Genomic DNA, 26,551 nt, shown 5'->3' with positions numbered 1-26,551 from the left:
CACAGAGAACAGCACGGCTTGCCAGGGAGTGAGGACGGCCATAGGTAAGAACCTTCAACTCTTAGCCCTGGCCGGTGTGGCTCAGTGGACTGAGCTCGGGCTGCAAATCAAAGGGTCGCCAGTTTAATTCCCAGTCAGGACTTATGCCTGGGTTACAGGCCAGGTCTCCAGTATGGGGTGCGTGAGAGGCAACCATACATTGATGTTTCTCTCCCTCCCTTCCACTTCCACTCTGTCTAAAATAAATAAATAAACTCTTTAAAAAACATAATAAAACTTGTGTTGTTGTAAGCCACTAAATCGGTGGTCATTTGTCATAGCAGCAAAAGGAAACAAATTGACCTGTGAAAACTGGCTTCTTGTCTTTAAAACGCTCGCTGCCCTTGGCTCCCCTGTCAGCCTTCGCTCAGAGGTGCCATGGGCCGCATGTTACACGGGGGCTGGTGTGAAAGTCAGCACATAAATGAGAACATGCAGAATCGAACTTAGTCTCAAATGTGCTTTCAGTTACGACGTGGAGGGCAGGGACCGGGATCCACAAAAATGAGCAGATCGACACTCCTCGTGGTGTCCTGGCCCTGGGACACTGACTGAGGTGAGAGCCAGCTCCACCAATCACACTCTTCAAATCCTTTCTCTCTTCACGCACCTAATTAAGTTTGCATCAATTCAAAGACCATATGCTGCAATTCCATTGTAATTTCGGGTTTTGCTTTTATTCCCTGAGTTTGCTAAGGAAAGCATGGAAAAACAAAACCTTGTATTTGTATCGAGGCTTGTTCTCTATTATTATGCAAACTAGCAAGCATACAGAGACGTTTGGAGAGACCATAACTCCATCTGAGTGCACAACACCCATCTCAGACAGATTCTAACATCATTCTACAGTTGATTCAGAATTTAAAAAAGAAATGAGATGAAATGTTACATGTGTGGCTGAAACTCAGTGTCCTCCTTACCTTTGCGATACCACCCCCACCTCCCCTTCTCCCCACCCCAAGGAACCTCTCCCGTCGTTGGCGTTGACATGGACAGCATCCTGGGCATGCTTTTATGTCTCTCTTACCCAGACCTGTGCATAACCATAAACGATAAAACATCAGTGTACGCCTCTAGAAAGATTCCCCAAATGGTACCTACAGCCCTTTGCAACTTACCCCCTTTTCTTCCAGCTCAGCATGTTTCTGAGATTTATCCACATCGCTGCCTGTTGCTCTGGTTCATTTTTTTTAACTGCTGAATAATATTCGATTTTATGAAAACACACAGTTTGTTGACCTGCTTTTCTGTTCATAGCTATTTAGGTTGTTTCCAACTTCTCTTTAGTACAAAGATCCAGGGAACATTCTTGTACATTTCCTTGTGCCCCTGTGCTCGAGTCCCTCCAAGGCATATACTTAGAAGGGAAATTGCTAGGTCAAAGGATGTGTTTAGCTTTAGCATCACCAGTCATTGCCAAATTGCTTTACTCAGTAGTCATACCAGCTTCCCACTGGCTCTGTATGCAAGGTCCCTCTAATCTGTATCCTGGCCGGCACACACCAGCTTCTGCGCATCTGATCGCTCACGGCCTTTATCTTTCTGAAACTGCACAGCTGACTCTCAGCAACGCAGGACACAGGCAGGACACAGGCGGCACAGGTCTTATGTATGGCCACCTGGCGGTGGGCGGTGGGAGGCCCAGGGGAGGAGTGAAGAGCCCACAAAGTTAGCTGTGGCCAATCAGGAGCCGACCAAACCCAGGAGCCTAAGATCCCAGGCACATCACCATGGGAACCGGACACAGGGCCAGAACACTCTCTGCAGCCACCTTTAGAGAAGAAAAGATATTCACGTAATTTGCACCATGTGGTAAACATCGACAACTATCCACACTCACAGAGGGCAAGAAATTACCATTTTCCGGAGTTTTATATTTCATAAGACAATTTTCCATGCGTTCCTCACTTGCCCCAGATGACCCCTGAAGAAAGACTTGGGTTATATCCCCCCTTATAGATAAAAGTGAGGCTCGTGGCTCGTCAGCAGAAGATCGGCTTTCAACCTATTTGCCTTCCAAGCATGTCTTTCCCGTTCACTGGGAGATGGTTGTCTGAGAGCTGGAAATTCTCCACATGTGTCATCTCTTCTGTTTCCCTGTAAGTGAGGTCACACCACAAACACGGAGCATTTCCCCCAAGGGTGAGGCCCAGCCCTCCTGTTTGTACGCCTGGAGTCTGACCCTAAGAACATCCAGGCTCTTGCCGCCCAGCAGGACAGAGACCTTGGGCAAGTTACTTCTTCCCTGTGCCTCAGCCGTCTCCTCGGTAACGTGAGGGTGATGGCACTTCCTGGCAAGGTCATACGGACCGGCCTCAGTAGCACATCTAAAGTGCCAGGCACGCAGAGGACATACCAGCCTTAGCTCTCACAAGGAAGACTGCGATTGTGGCCACCCCAGGAGGGCGGGGCAGTCCTGGTGAGGGTGGAACGCCAAGGGCAGGCCCCAGCACAGCATGAGCCACGGTTCTGGGGCGGCCCATCCGCAGGGGCTTGGAGGGCCCAACTCTGGAGGGCAGGTGGCAGGGGCTTCTACCAGCTCACTGGAGGGACCCTTGCCAGTCTACAGATTTGTTTTTCTCATGGCTTGAAAAGTTCCCAACATTATGGCCAGAGGACGCACCGTGGCTGCCACAGCTGACGGTGAGCCACCCAGACCCTGCCTCCAAGGCAGGGCTCAGTGGGCCCACACCAAGGGTGCTGGGTGGAGAGAACCCAAGATGAGTTAGGAACCAAAGATATATTGATGACCTAGTCTCACTTCCCATCCACCCCAGAAGGCCTTGTTCATGATCTGGGAAGCTACCCAAGGTCACTGCTGTCTGAAGCCTCATCATCGGTTATGTAGCCCCAGTGATGGAGAAGAGCGGATGCACCGTATGAAGTAGGAGAGGGGGGTTCAGCTCCCAGTTCTGCCTCTTTGTAGCTGGGTGAACCTTCATCTTGGTCTCGGCTTGCAGAGCTTCTCAGTGGAGCTCGAGAGGCCCATCCCGCCCCCCTCGCAGGGCTGCAATAGGAAACGAGATAACACGCTGAAGTGCCCGTGAGCTGCCGCGTGCCAAGTTAACGGCAGATGTCACCTATCACACTGAGCCATCCTTGCTCTTCCGAGTCAGGCATTCAGCTGTGCAGGCGGGGACCTGGCTGAGTCGTCCACACCTTCTCTCCTGGGCCAGGTGCACCTCTCCCTGGACCAGAGGTTCGATCCTCGAATGCACGGCAGAGCCTGACACTGTCCAGCCCTTCCGGGAACCATGTCTGCAACCCTGGCCTCACAGGCTTCCTGTCCCAGTCGGACGAGACATCCAACCACAGGGGTAACCGCACAGTCAGCTGGCGCCAGGTGGAGCGCCATGGGCCTCCGGAAGCAGCACTCAAACACCGGCTCTGCCCCTCGTGGGCTGGGCGACCCTGGGTAAGTCACTCACCCTCTCAGTGCAGCTGTGTGTGAAGTGGGGGCAAAAACCAGGCATCAGGCCGTCGGGAGACCTGAATGAGGCGACATCTGCTTGTCACACAGTGACGGCGTGACGTTACCTGTCGGCAAACAGTGGCTTCAGGTTTATTTCCCAGGCCTCTCTGACTTGGGGGCAGTTGCTGCTCCCCGGCACGGTTGTTGTGAAGGTGAACTGAGACCTTGTACGGAGCATGCACAGGATCTAGCCCACGACCGGAAGCTCCAGGAATGCAGGGCCTGGGTTTGTCTTATTCCCCGCTGACCACTTGGTGCCTCACAGGGGGCCTGGCCCACACGGGGTGGCACTCGGTTAACAGACGTGGAACGAATAAAGGAAGTAAATACGGTAGCTTTCTAATGGCTCTGAGCCTCAGCTTCCTCATCTCTAAAATGGGCGCACGGACGCTGACCTGGAAGGGCTGCTGCGAGAACCAAGGGCCGACGGCAACGTTCCAACATCTGTGCACACTGCACACCGGGGGGCCCACCAAGCATGCCCCGTGCCCCATTTTCCAGGCAGTCACCACAGGAGGCAGTGGGGTAAGTAAGAGTAATGTTTACTGAGCGATACAGGACTGAGTACGATGAAGGGTTTACCAGGATGGCAATGCTCCCCACCCCCGCCCCGGCCCCCCCCCACGCCCAGAGACTACAGTACTTAGGAGTTACAAACGACGGCCATAACTGCTGAGTATCTGTTCGTAACCAACAAACCATAGCATATTTATACTGTATCACGTCGAGTGATTATAGAAATCCATATATATATTGCTTGTATAAAATCTTTTTTTTTTGTAAAAAATATTAAAAAAAAAAAAGAAAGTATAAAAAAACATGTGCAGTTGAAAGCCCTGCCAGGACAGCCAGTCTGTAAACATTCAGTGAGTATGTGCTTTGGAAGGGCGCCCGCGCCTCGTGCCCACAGCGACTCCAGCAGGGCCGGCGAGGGTGCGCCCCGGCTGCCGCTCCGGGCAGGACCGCGCTGGACCATGGTGAGTGGGTGCAGCAGGGCCTGGCACTGCCCCTCTCCAGCTCTGCACGGGGGCAGGGGCAGGGGCAGGGGTGGGGGCAGGCAGATTGCAGTTTCACTCTGAGTTCCATCCTCAGCCGCATCCTGGTTGCAACTCATGGCTTTTCCTGGCTGCTCGGAGGTCCCTTGGGTGGGTGCCCAGGAGGACAGGCCGGAGAAGTGCCCACAGCTGCCTGGTTGGGCGTCTCTCCGGCCCAGAGCCTCTGTCCTGCCTCCTTCCAGCCTGGCCCCAGGCAGGACAGCCCCACCCTTGGGGCTACTTTGGTCTCAGCGCTTGGTCCTGGGTTTCATCAGCCTGTTCTTCCCCTGGTGCGGCTGACGAGAGTTTCACAAAAAAAGCGCGGCCGATGCTGGCTGTGCTGAGCCTCATCCAAAAGTTTTTCGTGCAGCAAGGAAGGGCCATCTGGGACCCTCCTCCCTCTCCCTCTCCCCATCTCCTCCTCCTCCTCTTCTTCCTCCTCCCAGCCCATGGTCACTTCTTGTCCAGCTGCTCCAGCAGCGGGTTGCCTTCTGAGTCGGGGGTCTTAACGCTGTCGGTCCGCACGATGCAGGTGGGGCGGTGCCGGTTCAGCATCAGGATGAGCTGCTGCCGCTCCTGCTTCAGCTCCTCGATCTGGGTCTTCAGCTCCGCGTTCATGAGCTCCAGCCGCTCAGACTCCTGTGCGCAAACACAAGAGACACGGCTTTAAGCTTCCACCGGGGACGGCTCTGGGGAGAGGCTCTGCCTTTGGGTCAGCACAAGACTGGCCCCTCCGTTTGCTGTCTGCCAGGTCCCCACTGGAGGAAGCACAGAACCTGCTCTGGAGCCCCTGGGATAACTGACCTTCTACAAGCAGCGTCCGTCACACCTGTGACACTGGCCTGTGTCACCAGTGGCATGAACCCAGGTTGCATCTGGAGCCAGCCTGGCTGATGTCCCGTCTCTCTGCCCTCACTCGATCCTCCCCAAACACAGTGGCTTCCTTGCCCTTGCTCAAGTATGCCAGGCACTCTCCTGCATCGGGGCCTTTGCGTAAGAAACAAAAGGTGGGAGAAGACTAGGCCCGGTGGATCCACGACAGGTTTGCGAAGGGTCCACCGAGGGGCTAGAGGTGGCCCTTGGGTGGCGGCGAAAGGACAAAGGGCTCTGATGAGTGACAGATGCATGTTGCAGAAATTTTGGCTTGTGGGATGAACAAGCCCAGTGTGGTCATGTAGCTCCTTCTAAAACATGTGCTTCCTGGTTATTAGCCTGTAATTGTGTGAACCACCTCTGTCTAGAAGTTTTGCCCTTTGGGAGGAAATAACAATCACCCTTCTGGATCCAACATGGGGACTCAAATAGACCTCAGGAGAGATTTCCAGTGAACTGGCAGCTCAGCTGGAGAGGTGCCGGGGAGAGGGAAGAATGCTGGTTTGATTTTGGAGGGCTGCATGTTTATAGTGATGGGCACGCCGATTAAAGGCTTGGGGGCTGAAATAATAAAAAAGCTCCTGAATGATTTTTCTTGAACCGTGTCTAAAAACTTATAACCAGTTGATTTTTTTGATCTTTATATTGTGCTGATTTGAGAGAGAGGGGAAAAGAGAGAGAGAGACAGTGAGAAAAACACCTATGTGAGAGAGAAACATTGATCGGTTGCCTCCCATGTGTGCCCTGAATGGGGATCGAACTCACAACCTACATATGTGACCTGACTGGGGATCAAACCTGCAACCTTGTGTTGCACGGGACGATGCTCCAACCAAATGAGCCACCTGGCCAGGACAAAACTTATACCAGTTTGAGAGTCGGAATTCATGCAATGACCAGCAAAGTTTTAGACCAGCGGTTCTCTACCAGGAACAGTGTTGTCTCCCAGAAGACATTGGACAACGTTTTTGGTTGTCACAGCTGGTGAGGGGGCCGCTACTGGCATCTTGTGGCTGGACACCAAGGATGCTCCTCAGCCCTCTGCAATGCCCAGGGTGGCCCCACAAAAAGAACTACCTTGTCCTAACTGCTCACAGTGCTGAGGTTGAGCAACCTGCGTTAGTCTGGGAACAAGCTGTGGCCGCAACTGTGTGTGTGCCAGCAGGCCAAGCGGCCCTGGCTAGAGCTGTGAGCTGGCCGCTCCACCTGGGGGGCCCCGCACCCCCTGGGCTGCTGTCTTCCCCGCCCCAGCCGGTCTGACTAAATTGTTCCTTGTGCTAGTCTCTGAGGGGGCAGCGTCAGCGCCTGGGGACCTCAGAACTGCTGAGACGTGCAGTCCTCGTGACTGCGTGCTGAGGGAGAACAGAAAAAAAGGGGGGGAAATGCTCAGAGGGGAAATGTTAAAAACCGGCTACGGTGATTTCAGTTCAACAGGATGAGGCACTGTGGGGAGGCTGGCCTGGCCCACCGTTCTTGGAATTCCGAGAGAAGTCCACCCCTGGGGGCCGAGAGAGGCCCCTCATGGAACCGGGAGCCCGTGACCCATCAGTCTAGGACAGTTAGGTGCCTGCCTTAGCCACTGGCTCGCTGAGTCTGAGGAGCTGGTGACCTTGGGAAGTTCTCACAAAAACCTCTGACCTCCCGGCTCTCCCCAGCCCAGGCTCCAACACTGAATCCTGAGCCTCGGCCTCAGACACCTGTGAGCATCTGCTGGGGGCCTACTGTGTGCAGTGAGTGCTCTGGGGACATCCGGAGACCCGTGAGCCCCCAACTCGGCTCTCGTGTGGCTCCCACTCTGAGCGGGGGAACCCCTACAGTGTGGGGCTTGCTCTGTGCCCGTCAGCTGGGCGAAGTCCACAAGGCCTTCAGGGGGGCTCAGTGGCCAGGTCTGACCTTGGGTTGAGTAGAGAACGTCTCGGGGGATGGAGAGAGGTTTCACGAAGGGAGCCCTGAGTGAGCAAGGACACAGATGTGGAAAAGCTCAAGATGCATTTGGGAGATAAGATCTGTGACCACAGGTCAGTTGAGGGTGTAGCGGGGCAGGACGCTGGGAAGGTGTGTGCTGAGCCAGACCGATAAAACAGCTTTAGGGCTGGAAGTAGGGGTCTAGAGCAAGTTCCTGAACTTCTCTGAGCCTTGGTTATCTCACCGGCAAAAAGATGATGATTGTGACTTTGCATGTAAACCAAAGGCTTAGGGAGGCTGAAGGATTTTTTTCTTTAAGCTGTGAGCAAGAGAATATGAAGAAGGAGAAGGGGGAGAAGAGGAGGACGTTTCACAGAAAGCTTGGCAGGTGCTGGTGACCACCTGGATTTGGAGAATGAGAGCCAGGGACAGAGCCGGCCGTGAGCCCGGGGGAGGGGAGCTGGTCCAGGGAGTGGCGGGGAAGGACAAAGGAGGGGTGGGGTTGCAGCACGGTGGGTGGAAGCTGAAAACGGGCGTGCGAGGGGCAGCGCCCAGCACTGCACACAGGCCCCTCCCTGAAGTGACTGCAGGGCCACCCAGCCTTGCACGTGAGCATCTGGGTCACACGGAAGACCGGGCAGGTGTGCGGTGGCACCCTGCTGCACACAGGCACTGGCCACAGGAACGCCACCGCACACACTGTTGGCTTTACAGCGTGAGGGCGTGCCCTGGAATACCACCTGGCTGGCCGTTCAGCGTGTCACTAACCTTCTCTGTTTTACTTCCTTCTGTTTTATCGGTTGGTGCTAGCGAGGTGAGCTCAGAAGAATCTCTGTTTAGCCGTGATTGTGGCAGTGGTGTGTGGCTTTATAACAGCAATTACCTGATATCTGCTTTCCTAATTAATTAGGATCGTGGGCTAGGATCTTCACATGTTAATTATGAAGTGAATAACGGCTTGCATGTTTTATCATTTTGCCTCTGGTAGATCTTTATTGCCCTAGAGAAAATGAAACCATTTGTTGTCTTAGAATAGAATGAGAACGTGAAGTTTCGCTCTCCTCCTCCACGGTGGTCAGCAAAGGCAACAGGCAGAATACAGGCCGCGGGGCTGGGCATCCCGGCTGTGTGACCTGGGCCAAGTCCCTCCCCTTCTCCGGGCCTCAGTTTCCTCCCTGAAAATAGAATGACCGGCCCAGGGGACTTGAAGCATTAAGATTCTCTGACTCTACTTTGTATTAAAGTTACCCTGAGGGTTGGGAAGAAGCCTGGGGCAACTTTCTGAACTCAAAAGACCCGAATTAAAGTCCTGACTCAGCACCTTGCCAGATGCACCTCCATGAATAGCACTCCCCCGTTTGCTGAGCCGGGGCAGTCTGAAGGGGGCGCCAGGCAGGAGAGGAAGCCCTGGGTTCCAGTCCTGACGCAGCCCCACGTGGCCTGGAGCCCAGGCCTCCGAGTCTCAGAGTCCTCAGTGGAATGGGGCGGCCCTGCGTCCTCCCAGGCCGCCGTGACCACCAAGGAGAGAGTGGCACAGGGTGCCACGGGTCACTGCTGCCGACACGCAGGGGAGCTGTGTTGCACAGCGGTCACAGGGGCTGGCGCTACAGGAGCGGGCAGCCCAGCGGGCCTGCAGGTGAACATCTGACCCGGGCAAAGGTCTGCCGCCTGCCTCCTCCAGGGCCTGGGCTGGTGCAGGGGACGGGGCTCTGGGATGATACAGGAACCTCCCAGGGTGGATGTGGGGTGTCCAGGGGTCAAGGATGGAAAAGTGATTTTTTACATACGTGTGTGTATGTGAGTGTGTATACATGTACACACAAAACACACACCTGTGCACATACATCCCTTTGCACCTCTGGCCTTGAAAATACTTTACCTGCTAACAGTGAATCTCAAGAGAATTCCCCAGGTCTGGACACTGCCAACACAGCCCTCCGCGTTCCTGCCTGAACCTCACACCCCACCTCTGCTTGCAGACGGATGTAAGAGCAGTGGGGGAGGGCAGGGGGCGAAGGGAAGGACTGGGCTGAGGCCCCTCAGACCTGCGCAGACCTCCCTCCTAGCCGTAGAGACTGCACTTGCGCGCTCGCAGCTGCCCTCTGCCCTCACCGGGGCAATGCCATAGCCACACACGGGATCGCCGGTTATTCTCGGCTGCCCAGGATCTGGTCCCGCGCTGCGGCGGAGGGATCTTGCTAAGGTGTGTGTCTCTCTCCTTGCGAAACCCTCCCATGGCTCCGCATGACCAGATTCACCATCCTAACGCGGACGGTTGTGAGAGTGGAGGAAGGTGGTATCAGCACCCAGGCCAGGGCTGCAGCACACCCTTAGAATACAATGAGAACGTGAAGTTTCACTCTCCTCCTCCACGGTGGTCAGCAAAGGCAACCTGGCAACCTGACGCCCGGACAACCTGACACAGCGCGGCTCCGGGCCGGCCGGCCTGCCTGCCTCCCTGTCCCCTGGCCTGTGCCCCCAAAACTCTGGCCACTCTTTCCAATTCCTTGACCACATTCTTAAACGCCTCTTGCCTCTGGCCTTTGCTTGTGCCCTTCCTGGTAACGCCCTCCCTTCCTGTCCTTCACCTCGGCTGGCTCCTACTCCTCTCCTATGGCTCAATACGCAGTCTTTCCTCAGCCTAGACCCAGGGCCCCTCTGTATGTTCTCACAGCTCGCTGGGCTTGCCCAACGCAAGGCTCAGCACCCGCTCCTACTCCTCATTTCCCGCCTGCCAGCGCCCCCGCCCCGCCCCCGCCGCAGACATCGCTTGCTTGTCCTCTGTGCAGCGGGCACTCGCTCAACACGTACTGGGTGGCCAGATGGACCAGCAAACAAATGAATGAATCCCGGCCCTACCACCTGCTAGCACTGTGACCTCGGCCAAATAACTTGACCTTTCTGAGCTACAAATCAATGTCTAAAAAGGGGATCATCGATATTTATCTCCCTGGAATGTTATAAGACTAAATAAGGCATGTGTGATGCCTGGTGCACAGTAGGTGCTCAGCAAGTGCCACTGGAAGGTGAAGAGCAGGTAGCAACGCTCATTTGGCACCGACTGTTTACTGCACCGGTGTTGACTGTGTACAGTCCCTTGGCAGATCTTGCCTGCCCCCTGGCTGACCAGCCCCGAAGGCAGGGATCGGACGTGAGACTTCTCTGTGCTCGGCTGTGCCTCTCCAGCTGGGCACACACCCAGTGCTGGACATGAGCGCGCCACGCTCCATCCCTCTTAAAGGCCCACGTAAGACCAGTGTCTTAGAAACTGCTTGAAAACATCCAGCCCGATGTGGGGGGCTCCGAGATCTAGGAGTCTAACCCGGCCTAGGTGCTCACAGCCCAGGCGTGTCCACAGGTCCCATGCTGATTACACCACGACCTCACATTTGCTCTCTGCTTGTTGCAAACCTGAGGAGAGACCCATAGATTCCCCAGCATCAGAGAAAAGCAAGACCAACACGGTTTCGTCTCTCCAGCTCCCGTGGGAGGACCCACATCTGCTCCTACACGTGCGTCCCCCACCCCATGATAGCTAGCACAGGGCTGGGCACCTAGGACATGCTTAAAAATACTTGCCAACAACTCAATGAATGAGCAAAAGAATAAACAGACACACAGACAAATGAATGCACAAATGAATGAATGAATTAGAGCCAGTACAGAAGTGTTAAGAATACACGCTTTGCAATTACCCCCCAAGCGGGAATCTCAGTTCTACCACTGAGTTGCTGAGGGACCAGGGCAAGTTATTTAACGTTGCCATGTCTTAGTTCCCCCCATTGTAGAAGGAGGATCACAAAGGCATGCACTTCATTTAGTTGTCAGGCCAATAACATGAGACTCAAACACCCAGCAGTTAGCACAGTGCCCAACTTTACAAATGTTACCATCTTTAATTGTTGCACACTGCAGGACAGAGCCTGACTCATGATGTTATTATGCTACATTGTTACCATTACTATTTAGAAATGAAGAAGGGATTGGGGGTGGGGAGGCTGGAGACTGCGTGTTCCCCCACTGCCGTCTACCGTGTTTGAGAATCAGGGAAGGCCTAGGAGATGGGACTCAGCAGAGAAACAGCAGACACCAGCTTGATGCATTCCCCATGAAAGGGCAGGGACCTGCTCGGAGGGCCACGAGTCAAGGCAACCCTCCACTGGCCTTTGCATCAGAGCTGACCTCTGGTCCCTGGGAGGCAGAGCTGGAAGAGCCTCCTGCAGCTCAGGACGGAGCTGTTCTCTGCCCAGGTGCTGCATCCACTGCCCACATGCATGGCGGTATGACCTACTTCATCAGCACCCACCCTAGACAACTTTGGCGGCCAACAGGGTACACCAAAATGGGTAGTAGCATCAGTCCTGGGATCTCTGGGTCAATCAGCACCAAGGGTCTAACCTCAGTGGAGGGAGCTCGGCTCCTCCCATAGATCTCCTCCCGGAACTGGGATGGGTCGGAGCTGCTGCAGGCTGACCTTGACTGTCTTGGCTGGGGTGGGGCATTAGAAGGAGTCAGGGAAGAACAGAGGAGTCGAGGCTGCTGGGGCAGATGCCCAGGTACACACTGACCCCACAGCTTTGATGAGGTCTTTTCGTGCAAGCCCACTCCCACCCTGGCCAGCTGCCCTGCTCACCCGCTGCAGAAACTCCGTCCTCTCCTTCTTCTTGTTCCTGCAACGAGCTGCCGCAACTTTGTTCTTTTCCCGGCGCCTTTTCCTCCGCTCCTCTTCCTCGTCTAGCTGTGAGGGCAGAGAGCCACTGATTAGACGCTGAGGCCGGCCTGCAGTACAGCTTCTCTCCCGACACGCAGATGCGGGCCCTGCCGACCCGCGTCTCAGAGCTGAGGAAGCTGTCTCCGTCTGCCGGCTCCCTGGCCTCTCAGCTGGTGAAACAGAGAGATGCTTCCCATCCAGCCCCAGGAGCCTCTCGGAGCAGGTGGGTGTGCACCCCTCGGTGGGGGTCGTCAGGGCCCCAGGAGGGCACAGCTGCCTGGGTTCTGCCAGAGTTCGGGAGCCCAAACCTGGGAGTCTACTCACACAGAGGTGGCACCCAACGGTGACAGTCTGTTCTCCTGCCCGGCCCAAGCCCTCTGGACACTGTTTTCCAGGCCAGTGGCTCTCAGGCATGTCCTTTAGAACTGCCTGGGGCGCGGGCACAGCTTTTGCATCCTGCCCCACCCACGTTCCCCTCCCTGAGGTATCTCCTCCCTCCCTCTCGGTCCTTCCACGTGCTTGAATCTACCTTCTCCTCCACCAAACAGTCTCCCAGCCTCCTCAGCACCTTTAATCCTCTTCCCTGCGTGCCCTTCCCCGGGACACCCACCTGTATCCTGGGGTCCCAGGGGCTCCCTAAAGTGCCCCGCTCAGGACACAGGCAGAGGGGCTTCCCGAGTGTCTGGGCTCACTGCTCCCCAAGGCACTTTAGGAAACGCACCTCGCATGAAAGCGGGCCCACAGCATGGGAAGGAGGAAACTCACGGCCCACCAACACTGGCTGCCAATCAAAGTGGCCCTTATTGTTGTTTCGATAATAACAGCAAGCACTCCTGTTAGCTGTCTTCTTTGCTAAATGCCTTAAACACAGGTCATGTATCCTCTCAGTCAAGTTGGATGAGAAAGGTACTATCACTGCCCCATTTGACAGATGGTGGTACTGAGGCCCAGCAGTTCAGCATACCCAAAGCCATCTGCCTAGGAAATGGCAGAGTCGGCATTCCAACTCGGATCTCTGTGACTTCAACCTTCCTGCTCTTGACCCTCGGCCCACCAGCCCCAGCCCAACAGGGTCACGATGTGATGCCTCTCGTGGTCTGTCACCTACAGGAGACTCTGGAGGACACACACGACCAGCTGGGCTGGGGACAGAGTGAGAGGCCACTGGAAGTCACAGATTGCCCTGGGCTTGCCAACTCTCTCACTTCTCGAGCTAGTGGGGGCGATTCTGGCAGCCTGAGGCCTGGAGCACGGTCTCCGCCGAGGCGGCTTTGGGCCAGGAAAATAAACAGCTTCTCTCCACGCACTCCCGGCATGCTCCAGGAGGTCAGGACCCAGAGCCTGGGCCCGAGACCAGCACCCACGGCCTTCGTCACAGGCCCTGGCCAGGCAGCCCAGTCTCCTTCTCCACCGCCTCCAAACTGCTCCCCCGACCCACACCCACGCCTCCCCAACCCGGGAGGCCGCCGGGAGCAGTGCCTGGCCAACACCGCCGCACCCAAGCACCTCCCGGCCCCTCGGCCTCCTTTGAAACAGAACCAGAAGTGACAGCTCCTCTGGCTGACCCGCATCTGGGAAAATAGAAACCTGGACAAAATCGATTCCGCCCAACCTCAACCTCACCCCCAACAAAGCAGAGGTAACCGTGACGACAGGCAGAGGGAAGGAACTGGAGGAAGTGGCAGGCGGTGCAATCTCCCCTCGGCCAGGAGGGTTTGCCCACAAACTGCTAAGGTGATGCATGCAACCGGAGCACCGCCGCCAGGCTCGCAGGCCTCCAGCCCTGCCCCGGAGAGCCCTGGGTTCTGGCAGAGCTGCTGCTTCTTTGGAGACACAACCTCTGTCCTCCAAGACCCTCCACCCCCGTGCAGGGCCTCATCCTCCCTAAAGTCGGGGGCGCTCAGAAGCTGCTCTAGCAGCAGAAGCAAAGAGGCTCGGCTTGACACTGGAAGTTTCGGAGACCAACCGGGCCTGGCCGATGCCCAGAGAGAGGGCTGCTCCACCCACTCCTCCAGCCACATCAACCCCCTCCTGCCACCGCCCTCTGCTCCAAACATCTCGCCCTTCTCCAAGCCAGCCAGGCCCTCCTGAGACGACCTTCCTTTCCCACTTGGGGAACTCATACCCAACCTTCAAGAGCCAACGAACGGCGCCTCCTCTGGGAAGGCTCTCCAGACCCCAGGACAGAACAATAGCTTTTTCTGTGCCGCTGCAGCACTGTGAGCGCCCCGCTGCGGAGTCTCCGTCACATCCCACCCTTGTCTCTGTGGACGTGGGTACCTGCCTTCCCTGCCGGGGACCTGAGCACCCCTGGCACCTGGCATGGAACGTGGCACTTAGCAGGAGCTCAGCAAATGTCAAATGAATGAATGCACAGAGAGTTCTGGAGAAAGATGGCACGGGCTTGGATTCTATCATTATAAAAATGATTTACTGCCTATTTTTGTATCGGCACAGCCTTTCCCCCAGGGCTCAGAAGGAGCCTTCTCTGCTTGATGGACTCTTCTCTCTACCTGCAGGCGGCCAGCAAAGCTTGGGGATGGGGTCCTGTCTTCTCAGAAGCACACTGGCTGGGGGCAGAGCCTAGATTCGGGGTACGGGCCCCTGCTGGCTGAGGCAGGTCTGCACAAATTCTCAGCAGGCCCTGAAAGTATCCAGGCTGTGTGCTGAAGCCCAAAGCCTCCAGTTCCACAGCTGCCACCAGCTCCCAAGCCCACCCCCGGCCTTCCCTGCATCCATGCCTGCCTTGACTGACATCTCCCAGGAAGGCAAGAAAGGGCCCAAAAGCCCCATCGCCACACGGCGCTGGGTCTCCCCGAAACACCCCTGCTGTGATTTAAGAACCATCCTAAGGACGCAGAACCAACAGCTGCTGAGGCCCCAGCAGAAATGTGGGGTGGGGCAGCACCCGCCAGCCTCCTCCATCCCCACGGGCCAGCTCTGGCCTGGGCCTACGTGAAGTACAGCCCCCAACCGGGACCATCTGGGGGCCCCCACCCCCAGACCTCCTTCCAGCGTCTTTCACCCCCAGACTCAGGCTGCCACCCTGCTTCCTTGAGCTCCCCGGATTGAAGCATTTGGCCACGAGGGGGTCAGAGACAGCACAGGCTGTTTTCAGACATCTAAAAATGGAATCCCAGAACGGGAGGTGGCATTTTGTTTTTCCCTGCAGATACAGCTGGAGGAGCCAGGGTGTTTGAGGGGGAGGCAACTTGACACTCAGTGTATTTAAAGATGGAGTTATGGGTGGGTGGGAGCATATCTTTGCCTGTTCTCAGACTTAGTGCCGGCTCTGTCTTCCCCAGATCCCCAGGAAGGCCCGGGGCAGAGCTGTCTGCACTCTGGCAGTGAGGGGCGCCCCTGGGCCATGCTTCATGTGGAGGGACTTGGGGACCCGTGCCAAGAGGGCCCTCCTGCTGAGCTGCCGCACCCCAGGGAGCCTGTTCTCAAGCCCCTGCTGAGGGCTGGAGGACCCCAGGCCCTGGCCATAGCCGACTGGGAGAAGCGTGAATGGCTGACCCGAGTTGGGATGTATTTGCCTCCTGGAAATTGAAAATTGGACTGCTGGGCTGGGGAGCAACCAACTTCAGCCATGTGGCCAGAGGAGCAGAAAGATCAGGCTGCCAGAGACAAGCAGAGGCCGTGTGACAAGAGAGACACTCTCGTTCAGGTATAGGAGGGAATGACAGAGGCAAAGAGAGGGACTGGGTGACAGGGAGAAAAACAGGGCCTGAACCAGGGGGAGGCAAGCTAGGTCCCAAAGGAGACACGTTTAAGGAGGCGCTCACTCTGGGGCTTGTGAAAGGGCAGAGTCAGCCCCCAGGGGTGAATGCCTCCTTAAATGCCAGGCCCTGGGCATCGTACTTGCCTCACACAAGCTACAGACTGAGCAAGGTGAAGACAGAGAGAGAGAGAGAGAGAGAGAGAAAGAGAGAGAGAGAGAGAGAGAGAGAGAGGAGAACAAAGAGACAAAGAGGGGAAAAGGCAGACTCCGGAGACACACAAGGAGACATGGACAGAGGCCAGCGGCACGGACAGGTGGAGTGGACACACAGGAAGCACACACAGAGAGGGAAACTGTCTTGATCCCATCCTCTCAGTTCCACCCCCGGAGGGGCCTGACTACACTTCCTGTCCTTGGGGTCCTTGACGACGCAGGCCCTTGAATCTGTGCTGAAAGCTCCTCTGGCCTGGAGAGAGTTTGAGAAGGTCTCTGCCGCTTGTCACTGAGAGACACCCAGGACACCAGGGTCCCACCCTTGTGAAGTCACGTGATGCTGGGTGACAATGGAGGCGTAGAAGGTGGTCTCCAGGGATCTGCGGGAGAGTCGCTGCTAGCCAGGATTCCAGAACAGGTGGGAGAGTGGCAGAGCCTGGGTGCAGAAGGGCCCTGGAGCACGCAGAGGCAGGCCCCCTCGGCAGGGGTCAGGTGCCCTGGACCAGGAGTGCAGCGGGTTCAAGGGCCTCAGTAAACCACCCAGCACGGTCTTACCCCGCCACCTCCACCGGGAAGGAAACCGAGGCTATCAAGGCTGCCTGGCGGGTCAGTGACAGCCCGCTGCTCCTCCAAGGGCAGGTGGGCTGTGCGGGGCACTGCCCCCCCCACACGTGGTAACAGCCCCCCTGCCCTTTCAGCTCCATCCTGTCCACAGGACTGAATTCTGAGGGCGGTGACCATTGTTTTTCCCTCTCTGTGTCATTTAAAATAAAGAACTATTGCTGCACAAGTAACACTGAATGTGTAGCATTAAAGCCGAGTGGCTTCAAGGAGGGCCTCCCCCGCGCCCTTCCACCCCTGCCTGACCCTCACCAGCGGCCCTGTTTCCCAGGCCCCGTCTGCAGGCCGTGTGGCTTTCATATGATGGTGAGAGTTGCCCAGTTGTGGTTGTGAATTGTGACATTTCATAGCCTTTCCAAAAATGTATCTTGTGGGACCCACATGCAGGTAAGATGAGAAAAAGCAATGACACTGTTTAACCCGTGGCACTGAAAATGCAAACTGTCATATGGACAAAGCAATAGAGAAGAGAGCAAGGCAGATGACGAGCAGAAACTGGGGTGCTGGGGTGGGGGGGAAGGCACACGGGAATCAAATCCCCAGCACCGACCAGAGCAGAGGAGGGGTGGAAGGCAGGCTCTTCTCGCACTGAAACTGCAGCGCGGGCAGAGACCGGGCCCATCAGAGACTCACGGTGTCTGGCTGGCGGCGTGGGCTTCAGGGTTTAAGAGGCCTGGGTCCCCCAGCAGCTCTGCTGCGGACTGGCTGTGTGCTCCTGGGCAAGTCACTTGGCCTCTCTGAGCCTCCTTTCCTCACCTGTCTGAGGAAGGCTCCAAGCCCCGCTGCACGGGTTCGTAATGAGGACTAAGTCCCAGCCCAGAGCTGGGACACAGGGAGGATTCAGCGAATGCCAGCGTCCCTGCCTGCCCTCCCAGCCGAGGCAGCACAGCAGGGGTAGTGCTGCCCGGGGTACGCCCGGCCTTCAGCACCCATGGGCGGACTGTGGCATACATGGAGACCCGAGCGAGGGAAAGCAGGCGGCGGTGCGTCAGGGCGCGGGAGCCATGAGAGGGCAGACCTGGAGGAACAGCCCGTGGCCTCCAGATCCAGCCCTGGCCCGGCCCACAGGGTCCCTCCCTGCTGCGTGAAGGAGACATTTCAACACCAGGGACCCAGGAGCACCCTGGGAAGTAAACACCCAAATACCAAACATACCAGACATTCCCCCATACAAACAGGCTGCTTTGAGCGATCCTTCCCCCTCTGCCCCCCCACCCCCACCAACAAAAAAGTAGGGCAGGCCAGAGACCAGACCTCACTGGGCAGGCTAGCCAGCCGGGGCCCGTGAATCCCTCTGCCTCTACTCACCCCCGGAGGGAGGAAGGAGGAAACCCCAGGGCCCTGTCCAGTACTCTCGCTGACTCTTGCTAACCCACTGTAATGCCCAGGAGTCAGGCCCTCCCAGCCAGCATCTCCCCTGGGGCTAAGCTGTTGGAAACTCTGCCCCCGCACCCCCCCCCCCCCCACCGCATCTTTTCTAGCCAGGCCCTTCCCCTCCAAAGGCCAAGGTCTGGACCTCAGCCGTGAAATCCTGAACCGTTTCTGTGAACAGTGGACAGGGCTTCAAGAGGCATGGTCAGCCTAAGACAGCAATTGTCAACTCAGGTCCCTTGAGGGGCCAAGTAAATAGCCACTAGGGAAGGAGGAGGGCGAGAGGAGCCGCGGCCCCAGAGGGACACCCCTACTGGCCCCGGGGGTAATGCAGGCTCACTGCAGCCAAATCTTCCAAATTTTCAAGATTAGCTGAAAATGCAGTTTTTTAAGTAAAATCTCCCAATTTTTAATGTTGGCAACAAATTCCGTTTTGAAAAGAACACCGAGGGAGCCAAACAAAACACACCTGTGGGCCGCACCGGCTGCAGGCTGCTGATTTACGGCCCCTGACAAGCGACCCCGGGGGGACGGTCATCAGGCACCGGGCCCCAGCCACCGAGACGCCACATGCCGAGGCCCCCCTCCACCACCTCATCTCTCCTGTCCCGGCTCATCGTCAGCAGACGCAGCGGCCCCCATGTCTCACCGACCTTCCAGCTTTCTGCAAGGGCGGTCGCAGGGGCCTCATTTCACAGGTGAGGGGACAAGGTAGCACGTCGGCCTGAGGTCTCCCCGCTGGGAGCAGACAGGGACTCCACTCCATCACACCCTGCTCCCTTCCAGCCAGCAGGCTGGAGACAGATCCCCCCAAAGCCCCACCAAGCCCCACCGTCCCTGGGTTTTTATTCCTTCGGGCTTCAGGGGCAGTGTTGGCTTGGCTGAAGGGAACCAGAAAGGGGCCCTTAGCAAGCACCCAGGCAAATCCCCAGGCTTTACAGATGAGGAAACTGAGGCCCAGGAAAGGAAGGGCATAGCTCCAAGGCTCACATGCTTGAGGGCAGGACCTGAGTCCTCAAGACGAAGACCAAGGGACACTGCGGGTCGGAGCCCCTGGGCCTCCTGGCTCCACCCAACTCCCTCTCTCTGGGATTCTCCTGCTTCTCTGTCTCTTGCCCGGGACCCCCTTCCCATCCCTGGCAGGCCGAGGTCTCGCTGCTTTCCTCTCGCGCCCCCTGTGGGCCATCGTTTCCATGTGGTTCCTCTGCCACCGGCACACCAGCGCCTGCCCGGTTTTACTTTCAGACCAAACGCCCGCCTGCCAGCTGGACGGTCAGCCCAGGTGTCCCTCAGCCCCTCGGAGTCTGTGTCCTCACTGGTGACTTCGTCTCTGTTCTCCGCCCCATTCACTGGGGTCAGAAGCTCTGGGCCTTACCGCTCGCCCGTCCCTCTCCTCATTTCCAGCTCCGACCACACGGGCCATCCAGTGCTGCACCCTAAATCTGCCTCAGATTTGCTCCCACTCTCCAACCCCAGCGCTGTCCTTCAGGCCTTCTCTCTCTCCTGGAACGACTCCTAGGAGACCTCCTCCACCCCAGGCAGCAGAGGGATCTTTCTAAAATGCAAATCTGACCCCATTATTGGCCTTTGGAGGTGGGGGGTGGGTAGCTGCCAGGGTAGCGGGTGATTATTCTCAGGCCCAGGCTCCTTAATGTGTCCCGCAAGGATCCTCGTGACTTGACCCCGCCTGCTGTGGTCCCACCTCCTATCTATCCCAACCCTATACTCCATGTTTCTGCAATGCTAAGCTTCCCTATATATACCCTGTGCTTCCTTAGCTCATGCCTTTGCCCTGCTGTCCCCGTGACTTATTCTAAGCCTGTGCACCCAGCTCAAGCATCACCACCTACAGGAAGTCCTCCTTGATGCTCAGCCCCTCCAGGCTGGGGAGGGGTCCCTCTGCTCTGGGCTCCCACAGAACTCTGAGCTTATCCCGGTCCTTACTGTGATGTGTTCTACACTCAGTTCCTGCCTCCCCCACTAAACTGGGATTCCCATAAGGGCAAAGTCTACATTATTTTTGTGTGCCCAGAACCTTGCTGAGTTTGTGGCCATCAGTAAATCTCAATAAATGTTTGCTAAAGGGAGACCTGATCCACAGAACTAGAGACGTGGACAGAACCCAAGACTCCTGCCTCCCGGCCTGGTGCCCTTTCCACTTTATTCCAACAGCCCCCAGCACCACATTCTAACCAAACGTATTGACCTACAAACAAACCCCCACACTGGTCGGTCGCCACGCTCACTCAGAGCGTCAGCCCAGCCCAGCCACCCGCCAGGTGAAGGCTCTGACTGAGCGCTGGCAGCGGCAAGGGCTCCACCTGCCAAGCTGAGTCACTCAGCTCCCCCGGCCGGGGGCGCAGGTGGATGAGCAATTGCTCAGCGCACTTGGCATCTGCAGGAAACGGTGGGGAGCAGCGGGGCTGAGAGCTAAGCTCTACCCTGAGGTTCTAGAGCTGAGAAGACCTGGAGACCCTCATTCCCTGCTGCACCCGCAGGCCAGGGAGCCCGAGGTCGGGGGAAGGGAGTGAGTCTGCCAGGGTCCCTAGGCCAGACAGTGCCAGTGCCAACCAGAACACACTGCTTTGTAAAAACCTTCTCGGGGTTAAGGGAGCCCATAAAACAATAGGCCAGAGAGGCCTGGAGCTGGTTTATAGAAACAGAATAGGGAAGGCCATTCTCTCAGACAGCACTGGAGGACAGCTCATTCCCACTGCTGAGAACAGGCAGCACGGTGGAACAAAGCCCGAAAACGCCAGCCGGGCAGGGCGACACCCACTTGCGGGTGGTCCTGCTAAGGACAGAGCAAACGCTGTTACTACACAAGCGAGGCAGAGGCCAGGAGACGTGGGGAAATCACCTTGACACAGGCAGAAGACCTGACATTGAGGAGAAAAGGGACCGTGATTCACTGGAAGTTCATTTGCTGCAGAAGAGCTATTTGAAGGGCTCTTTTTTGTTGAAATACATCTATTTCAGGCCCATTTCATACTTAGAGTTTAGCTGAGGTTTGGTTGCCCAGGAGGCAATCGATCAGTTTTCTTGCCCACCTGACAGACAATCGCTTCAAGAGACGAGAGAAAGGGAGACACAGGGGCCTGACGAGCCGTCCCCACTCCCCAAAGGTGGTGAGAAGCAGACTACGTGTGGTTTCTGGGGAAAATCCGTCTTCTCCCAAAAAGAGTTAATAATACACTCCATACTGAGTCTTTAACAATAACACAAACAAGCGGCGTAATATACCTTGATTACACTGGGGGAGGGGGGGACCTCCCAAAACAGAGACAAGAGCTCCTGCAAAACGACTATCGAGAAATGAAAATGCAGCTGTCGCAGAGAATATCTATGAACAGGAATGATCTGAAAGTCCCGAGCTGGCCAAAGCAGAAGAATACTTCCAGTCCCACCATCCTACGAAAGCCTCGGAAGTCATTTGTCTTTCATCATGAAGGTGAAAAGCAAGGTCCTTGGCTTAATTATTCTCCACCAGCATGGGCCCGTTTAATCTGCATGCAGGCCGTGGAGCTAAAGCACGGATCTCAGCCAGTTCCTTTCAGGCACAAGGCACAAGGCAGATAATAGACAGGCTGCAGAGCAGAATGGCATCCTCTACTTTGTGGGCCCTGAACTAATACAAATCCCACCCAGGTAACGTGGCCAGGTGAATTCTCTACGAGGGACACCTGGCTTGGATGGTGGCAGAATGATTCCACCATGAGTGACATATGTAATGAAATGAATGCAAACGAAGTACAGAGGTGGGGGAAGGTGCTGAGGCACAGAGCGGAAAGCCACCCCCACCCCCCGCCCCGCCCACCGCATTGTTAGACCAGAGCAGCTGAGAACTCCTGGTCAGACACAGCAAATGGGAGCTCCTTTGGCATCACAATGGCTCGTCTGATTCTCCCTTCTAACACAATAAAGAGACCAGCCTATTGATAAACTCACAGCTTAATCAATTTGGAAGTCCCTTCAGGTGTGAACGCTGGCAGCGGGGAGGATCTCAGGACCTTAAATAACTGGTTTGGAAATGCCACAGTGTTCGCTGGCTCAGGGCACCTGGTATTACAAAGGTTCAGGTACCACATACATTAATGAATCCCCGATGATGTGTAGGTCCCTCCGAAAAGCTTGAGATAGGTTTGGTGATAATGTGGTTTTGGCCCCTTGAGGCCATTCTCAGACACAAGCATTGCCACTCAGCTGGGACGTCCGGGTCATCTAAATGCAGACAGTGTCATCACCTCCCAGAGGGCTCGTTACATCACAGACTTCTGGGCGTCACCCACTTGAGTCTGCTTCAGGAGTTTAGGGTGAGACCCAAGAATCTGCACTTCTAACAAGCTCCCGGATGCTGGCGCCTGCTGGCCTAAGGACCCCACTCTGAGTGGTGCTGATGTAAACCAGGGGAATTCAGATTGGTTTCAGCAGTAGGAGGTCTTGTTCAAATGATAACACAGAAACAAAGGCTGTGTTTTCTTAAGGGGCTCACAGTTGTATCATATGCTTATTATAGTCCTCCACTGAGAACAATCCAATGAGTTGTGGTTGATGCATAACCTTTAACTAGGAGTTGGTTAACCTGTAACCTGTAACTGGGGTTGGTTACAGGTTTCTGACAGCCTGATGATCCAAATTATTCCTGCCTTACGTTTTCCATCCAGATCAGTAGTTACCAACAGTGTATGTACATATACACATACATGTATATAGGCACACACACATACAGTCGTGCATTGCATGTTTTGGTCAATGGTGAACCACATCTACAACGGTGGTCCCATAAGATTGTATTGGCGCTGAAAAATTCCCAGCACCCAATGACGTCATAACTGTTATAAGGTCCGAGCACAGGTATCACTCAGGTGTTTGTGGAGCTGCTGGTGCAACTAAACCTACTGTGCTGCCAGTCGTATACAAACACAGCACACACAATTACATATAGTACGAATACTCGGTAATGGTAATAAACGACTATGTTGCTGATGTATGTATTTACTATACTTCTAATCATTAATTCAGTGTGTACTCTACTTATAAAAAAGTTGGCTGTAACACAGGATGCCGTGTTATGATAGCGGCAGCCTCATTCAGCTCTTGTTTACTGCAAGTCTTGACTGAATCATTTTTCTGGTGTTTGATTTAATCTGGTGTTGTTTTGCCCAGAAACATGCTGTACAGGCTTGTAGCCTAGAAGCAATGGGCTACACTACACAGCCAGGTGTGCAGGAGACCGGAACATCCAGGTGTGTGCAATGCACCTGGTGATGTTCGCATAGTGACAGGAGGGCTTAACGACACATTTCTCAGAATGTACCCCTGTCGTTCACTAAGCAGCACGTGACTGTATTTGTAAATAAAGTCTTGTCACATTGCCTTGCACTCTCAGGATGCTCATCAGCTAAAGAAAAGTAGCAGGGAAAGCTTGGTCCTGAAGTCTACCCAAAATAGACTAACCTGGCACCAGAGGTCACCTTGGTGGTGCTCTCCAAGGTGTTAGATTTGATAACTAATAGGTATTAGCGTATGTGGATCTAGCATTCTTAAAAAAAAAAAACTCAGATAAAATTATGGTTTAAAAATGACCCCAGCCAGTTACTTACTTAATGTTGCTGAGCCTTGATTCCCTAACAACTAATAGTACTAACAACATCCACCTCCTAGGGTAATTGAACAGATCAAAGGAACAATGTCCACAAAAGCAGTTTGCAAACCATAAAGTGCGTTGCTCAAGTGAGCCTTCTGTCCTGGACGCAGATAACCTCACTCCTTCAAAGACCGGGGCGGCTGATACTAAACCAGGGCTTTCAACCAATGGCTACCGGCTGGAACCACCTGCCGGCCGCACCCAGACCATTGGGATCAAGATCTCCGGACTCTGCGTCAATACGTGCGCAACCGCTCTCCAGCGCGCTCTCACGGGTAGCCAGGATCACTCCGCGTTTCCTCCCGGGCCCCGCACAGAATCCGGCTGAAGGGCTCTCACTGCTGCTGAATGGCCTCTAGCAGTGGAAAAGAGAGAAAATGCCCCGACCAGGTCCTGACCTCTCCACCGCCGTTGGCAGGAAAGGGGGTTTTAATAGCTTTAGCTACCAAGTCTGAGCACAGGTAGGTGCTGGGCGATGTACGCGCATCACCCCTTTTAACTGCCCCTCTGAGAGGCAGGGGTCATTCTTCCCTGTTTTTAAAAATAGCTTTATTGAGATACCACATACAATTCATCAACTTCAAATAAACAATTCAACAGCTTTTAGTATATCCACAAAGTTGTGACTGTCACCACAGTCATTAGAACATGTCACCACCTCCAAAAGACAGCCCACTCCCCCTAGCTACCACTCCCCCCAACCTCTCCCATCTCCCCAAGCCCTGGGCACCAAGGACCTGGTTTTCCTCTCTGTCTCCATGGATTTGCCTATTCTGGGCCTCTCACATCAACAGAATCCTGAGACAGGTGGTCCTTTGTGATAGGTTTCTCTCACTTAATGTCATGCTCTCGAGGTGCATGCATGCTGTAGCATGGGTCAGTGCATGCTGTAGCGTGGGTCAGCGCTTGGCTGCTTTTTACGGCCAAATAATATTCCAGTGTACGGACATCATATGTCACCTATCCATTCGTCCTCTGATGGCCATTTGGGTGGTTTCCCCTTCTGAGATGTCATGAGTAATCCAGCTGTGAACATTCCTGTTCAGGTTTTCGTGTGAGCACGTTCTCCCCTCCATGGGCTGCATACTCGCAGGGAACCTGCTGTCCTGCGGTGTGGGTCCCCGTTTGGCCTTCTGAGGAGCTGCCAGGCCGTGTCCCAAAGGGATCGGGATGTCCTACCTCCCCGCCAGCAGGTCACGAGGTTACCACTTCTCCCAGCCTCACTGACACTTGTGATTCTCTGTCTTTTTTCATGGCAGCCCCCCCAGTGGGCGTGAAGTGGCGTCTCAGCGTGGTTTGGGCTCACACATCTTTGACGGCTGCTGGTGTTAAGCGTCTCTTCTTGTGTTTACTACCCATTCAGACAGCTTCTTGAGAGAAATATACATTCAGATACTTTGCCCATTTTTAAGCTGGACTATTTGTTTTTTTTTATTGAGTTGTAATAGTTCTTTGCATTTTCTAGATAAAATTTCCTTCTCAGATCTGTAATTTGCAGAAATGTTCTCTCGTTCTGGGGACTGTTTGCTTTGCGTCCTTTAAAGTGCAAAGCTTTTAGTTTCGATGATGTCCAATTAGCTGTTTTTTATTTTGTTGCTTGTGTTTTTGGTGTCCTATCTAACCCGAAGTCGCAAAGACTTACTGCTGTTTCCTTCTCGGGGTTTTGCAGTTTGAGCTCTCACGTTAGGTCTCTGATCCATGTCGAGTTCATTTTCGCACACGTGGTCAGACAGGCTGTCTCTCCCCGCCCCCTCCCAGTTTTACAACGAAGGAATCTGAAGCTCAAGCGCCCAGTCACCTCTCTTGAGCTAAACGGTCCCAATGCGGCAGTCCTGAGGGGCCCCCGAAGAGCACAGACCCATTATGGGTGGTGGCTGGGAGAGGAGGTGGGGGTGGGGGGAGCACTATAGGAGCCAAGCCCAGGGGAGGTGCTCCCCGAGAACCCGCACACGCACTATTCTTGGTTAAGGGGACACTGCAGCCTCAGAGCAAAGCACAGCCGATGAGTCCCAGCACAGGGCAGGGTGTGAGTCCCCTCGAGGGGTCGCCAAAGCCAGAGGAGGCCCTTAACATCACGCCCAGCCCCTCCGCAGCATGCCCGAATCTGCCCAAATGTCCCCCTAGTCACCGAGCTCTATCCTCAAGCCGAGCTGTCTTGTGTCTTTGGGTCACAGAAGAGGGGAAGGAGACGTGGCTGACCCCAGAGCTGTTCAGCCAGAGGAGGTCACCTGTGAGCGGGCTCCGTCTCCCAACTCTGAGTCCATGCTGACGGTGGATCTGGGGACGCCAAAGTGGGATGACCAACACTGACAGGGAAGGCCACTTGGTAGGGCTGCTAATAAAACCGATGGGTCATGGAAATGCAGCGATGACCTTAACATCAGAGGAAACAAGATAAGGGGTCACACGAGGCAGCTTGGGGGAAACCAGAGGGAGGAAGGGCCTTTCCACTTGCAGCTCGAGATGGAAACTGCAGCTCGGGCTGCATCTCTGCTGCATCAACAACCAGAAACGGGAAGGTCTGCTCGCCCTCCTGGAACCCAGGTCACGGGTGCAGCATGCTGGGAAGGCCAGCGCTGCCGGAGTTTGTACAGCCATCCCCTGGAAATGGACTTCAGCCTTAATAGCGTGATGTGTAGGGGGCTGCGCTGCAGTCAAGGTCATCTTTACACTCGGTGCCTTGCTCAACCTTCACGACAAAACTCTGTGAGTTTTAGTTTCCTCCTCTCATAGAGAAAAAAAAATGACACTCAGAAAAGACCAGCCGACTCGGCCAATCGCATAGGGGGAGCCAGACTCTGAACCCAGAAGCTTGAGTCGAACCCAGAGCTCCTCCCAGGCCCCAGAAACTGCCCCTCTGGTTAGGAAGGCAGGATGCGGTGTCACGTGGGCACCTCCGTGCCCTGCGGCCACACACCACCTCCAAGGGCAAAACACCCTC

At 55.3% G+C, this 26,551-nt stretch overlaps 1 protein-coding gene across 5 annotated transcripts in view; it reads right to left on the bottom strand.

The window, feature by feature from the left end:
• Window positions 1–4,034: 4,034 nt before the first annotated feature.
• Window positions 4,035–26,551, bottom strand: part of JDP2 (Jun dimerization protein 2) — a 37,935-nt gene continuing 15,418 nt past the window's right edge. For 3 of the 5 annotated variants that reach the window (XM_028508047.2, XM_036012361.1, XM_036012364.1), the window contains exons 3-4: window positions 11,957–12,061; window positions 4,035–5,184 (exon numbers count right to left, since the gene is read on the bottom strand). In XM_028508047.2, coding sequence (XP_028363848.1) covers window positions 4,999–5,184; window positions 11,957–12,061 — 291 coding nt within the window. In that variant the 3' untranslated portion in view covers window positions 4,035–4,998. Of the gene's footprint in view, window positions 5,185–8,206; window positions 8,324–10,482; window positions 10,735–11,956; window positions 12,062–26,551 lie in introns of those variants that run through there. The other 2 variants (XR_004900103.1, XM_036012360.1) reach the window with 2 other exon arrangements.

The sequence above is a fragment of the Phyllostomus discolor genome, chromosome 1 (genome assembly GCF_004126475.2).
Source record: "Phyllostomus discolor isolate MPI-MPIP mPhyDis1 chromosome 1, mPhyDis1.pri.v3, whole genome shotgun sequence".
Lineage (NCBI taxonomy): Eukaryota > Metazoa > Chordata > Mammalia > Chiroptera > Phyllostomidae > Phyllostomus > Phyllostomus discolor.
The sequence above is the reverse complement of the archived record's forward strand: the minus strand, read 5'-3'. Positions and strand labels throughout refer to the sequence as shown.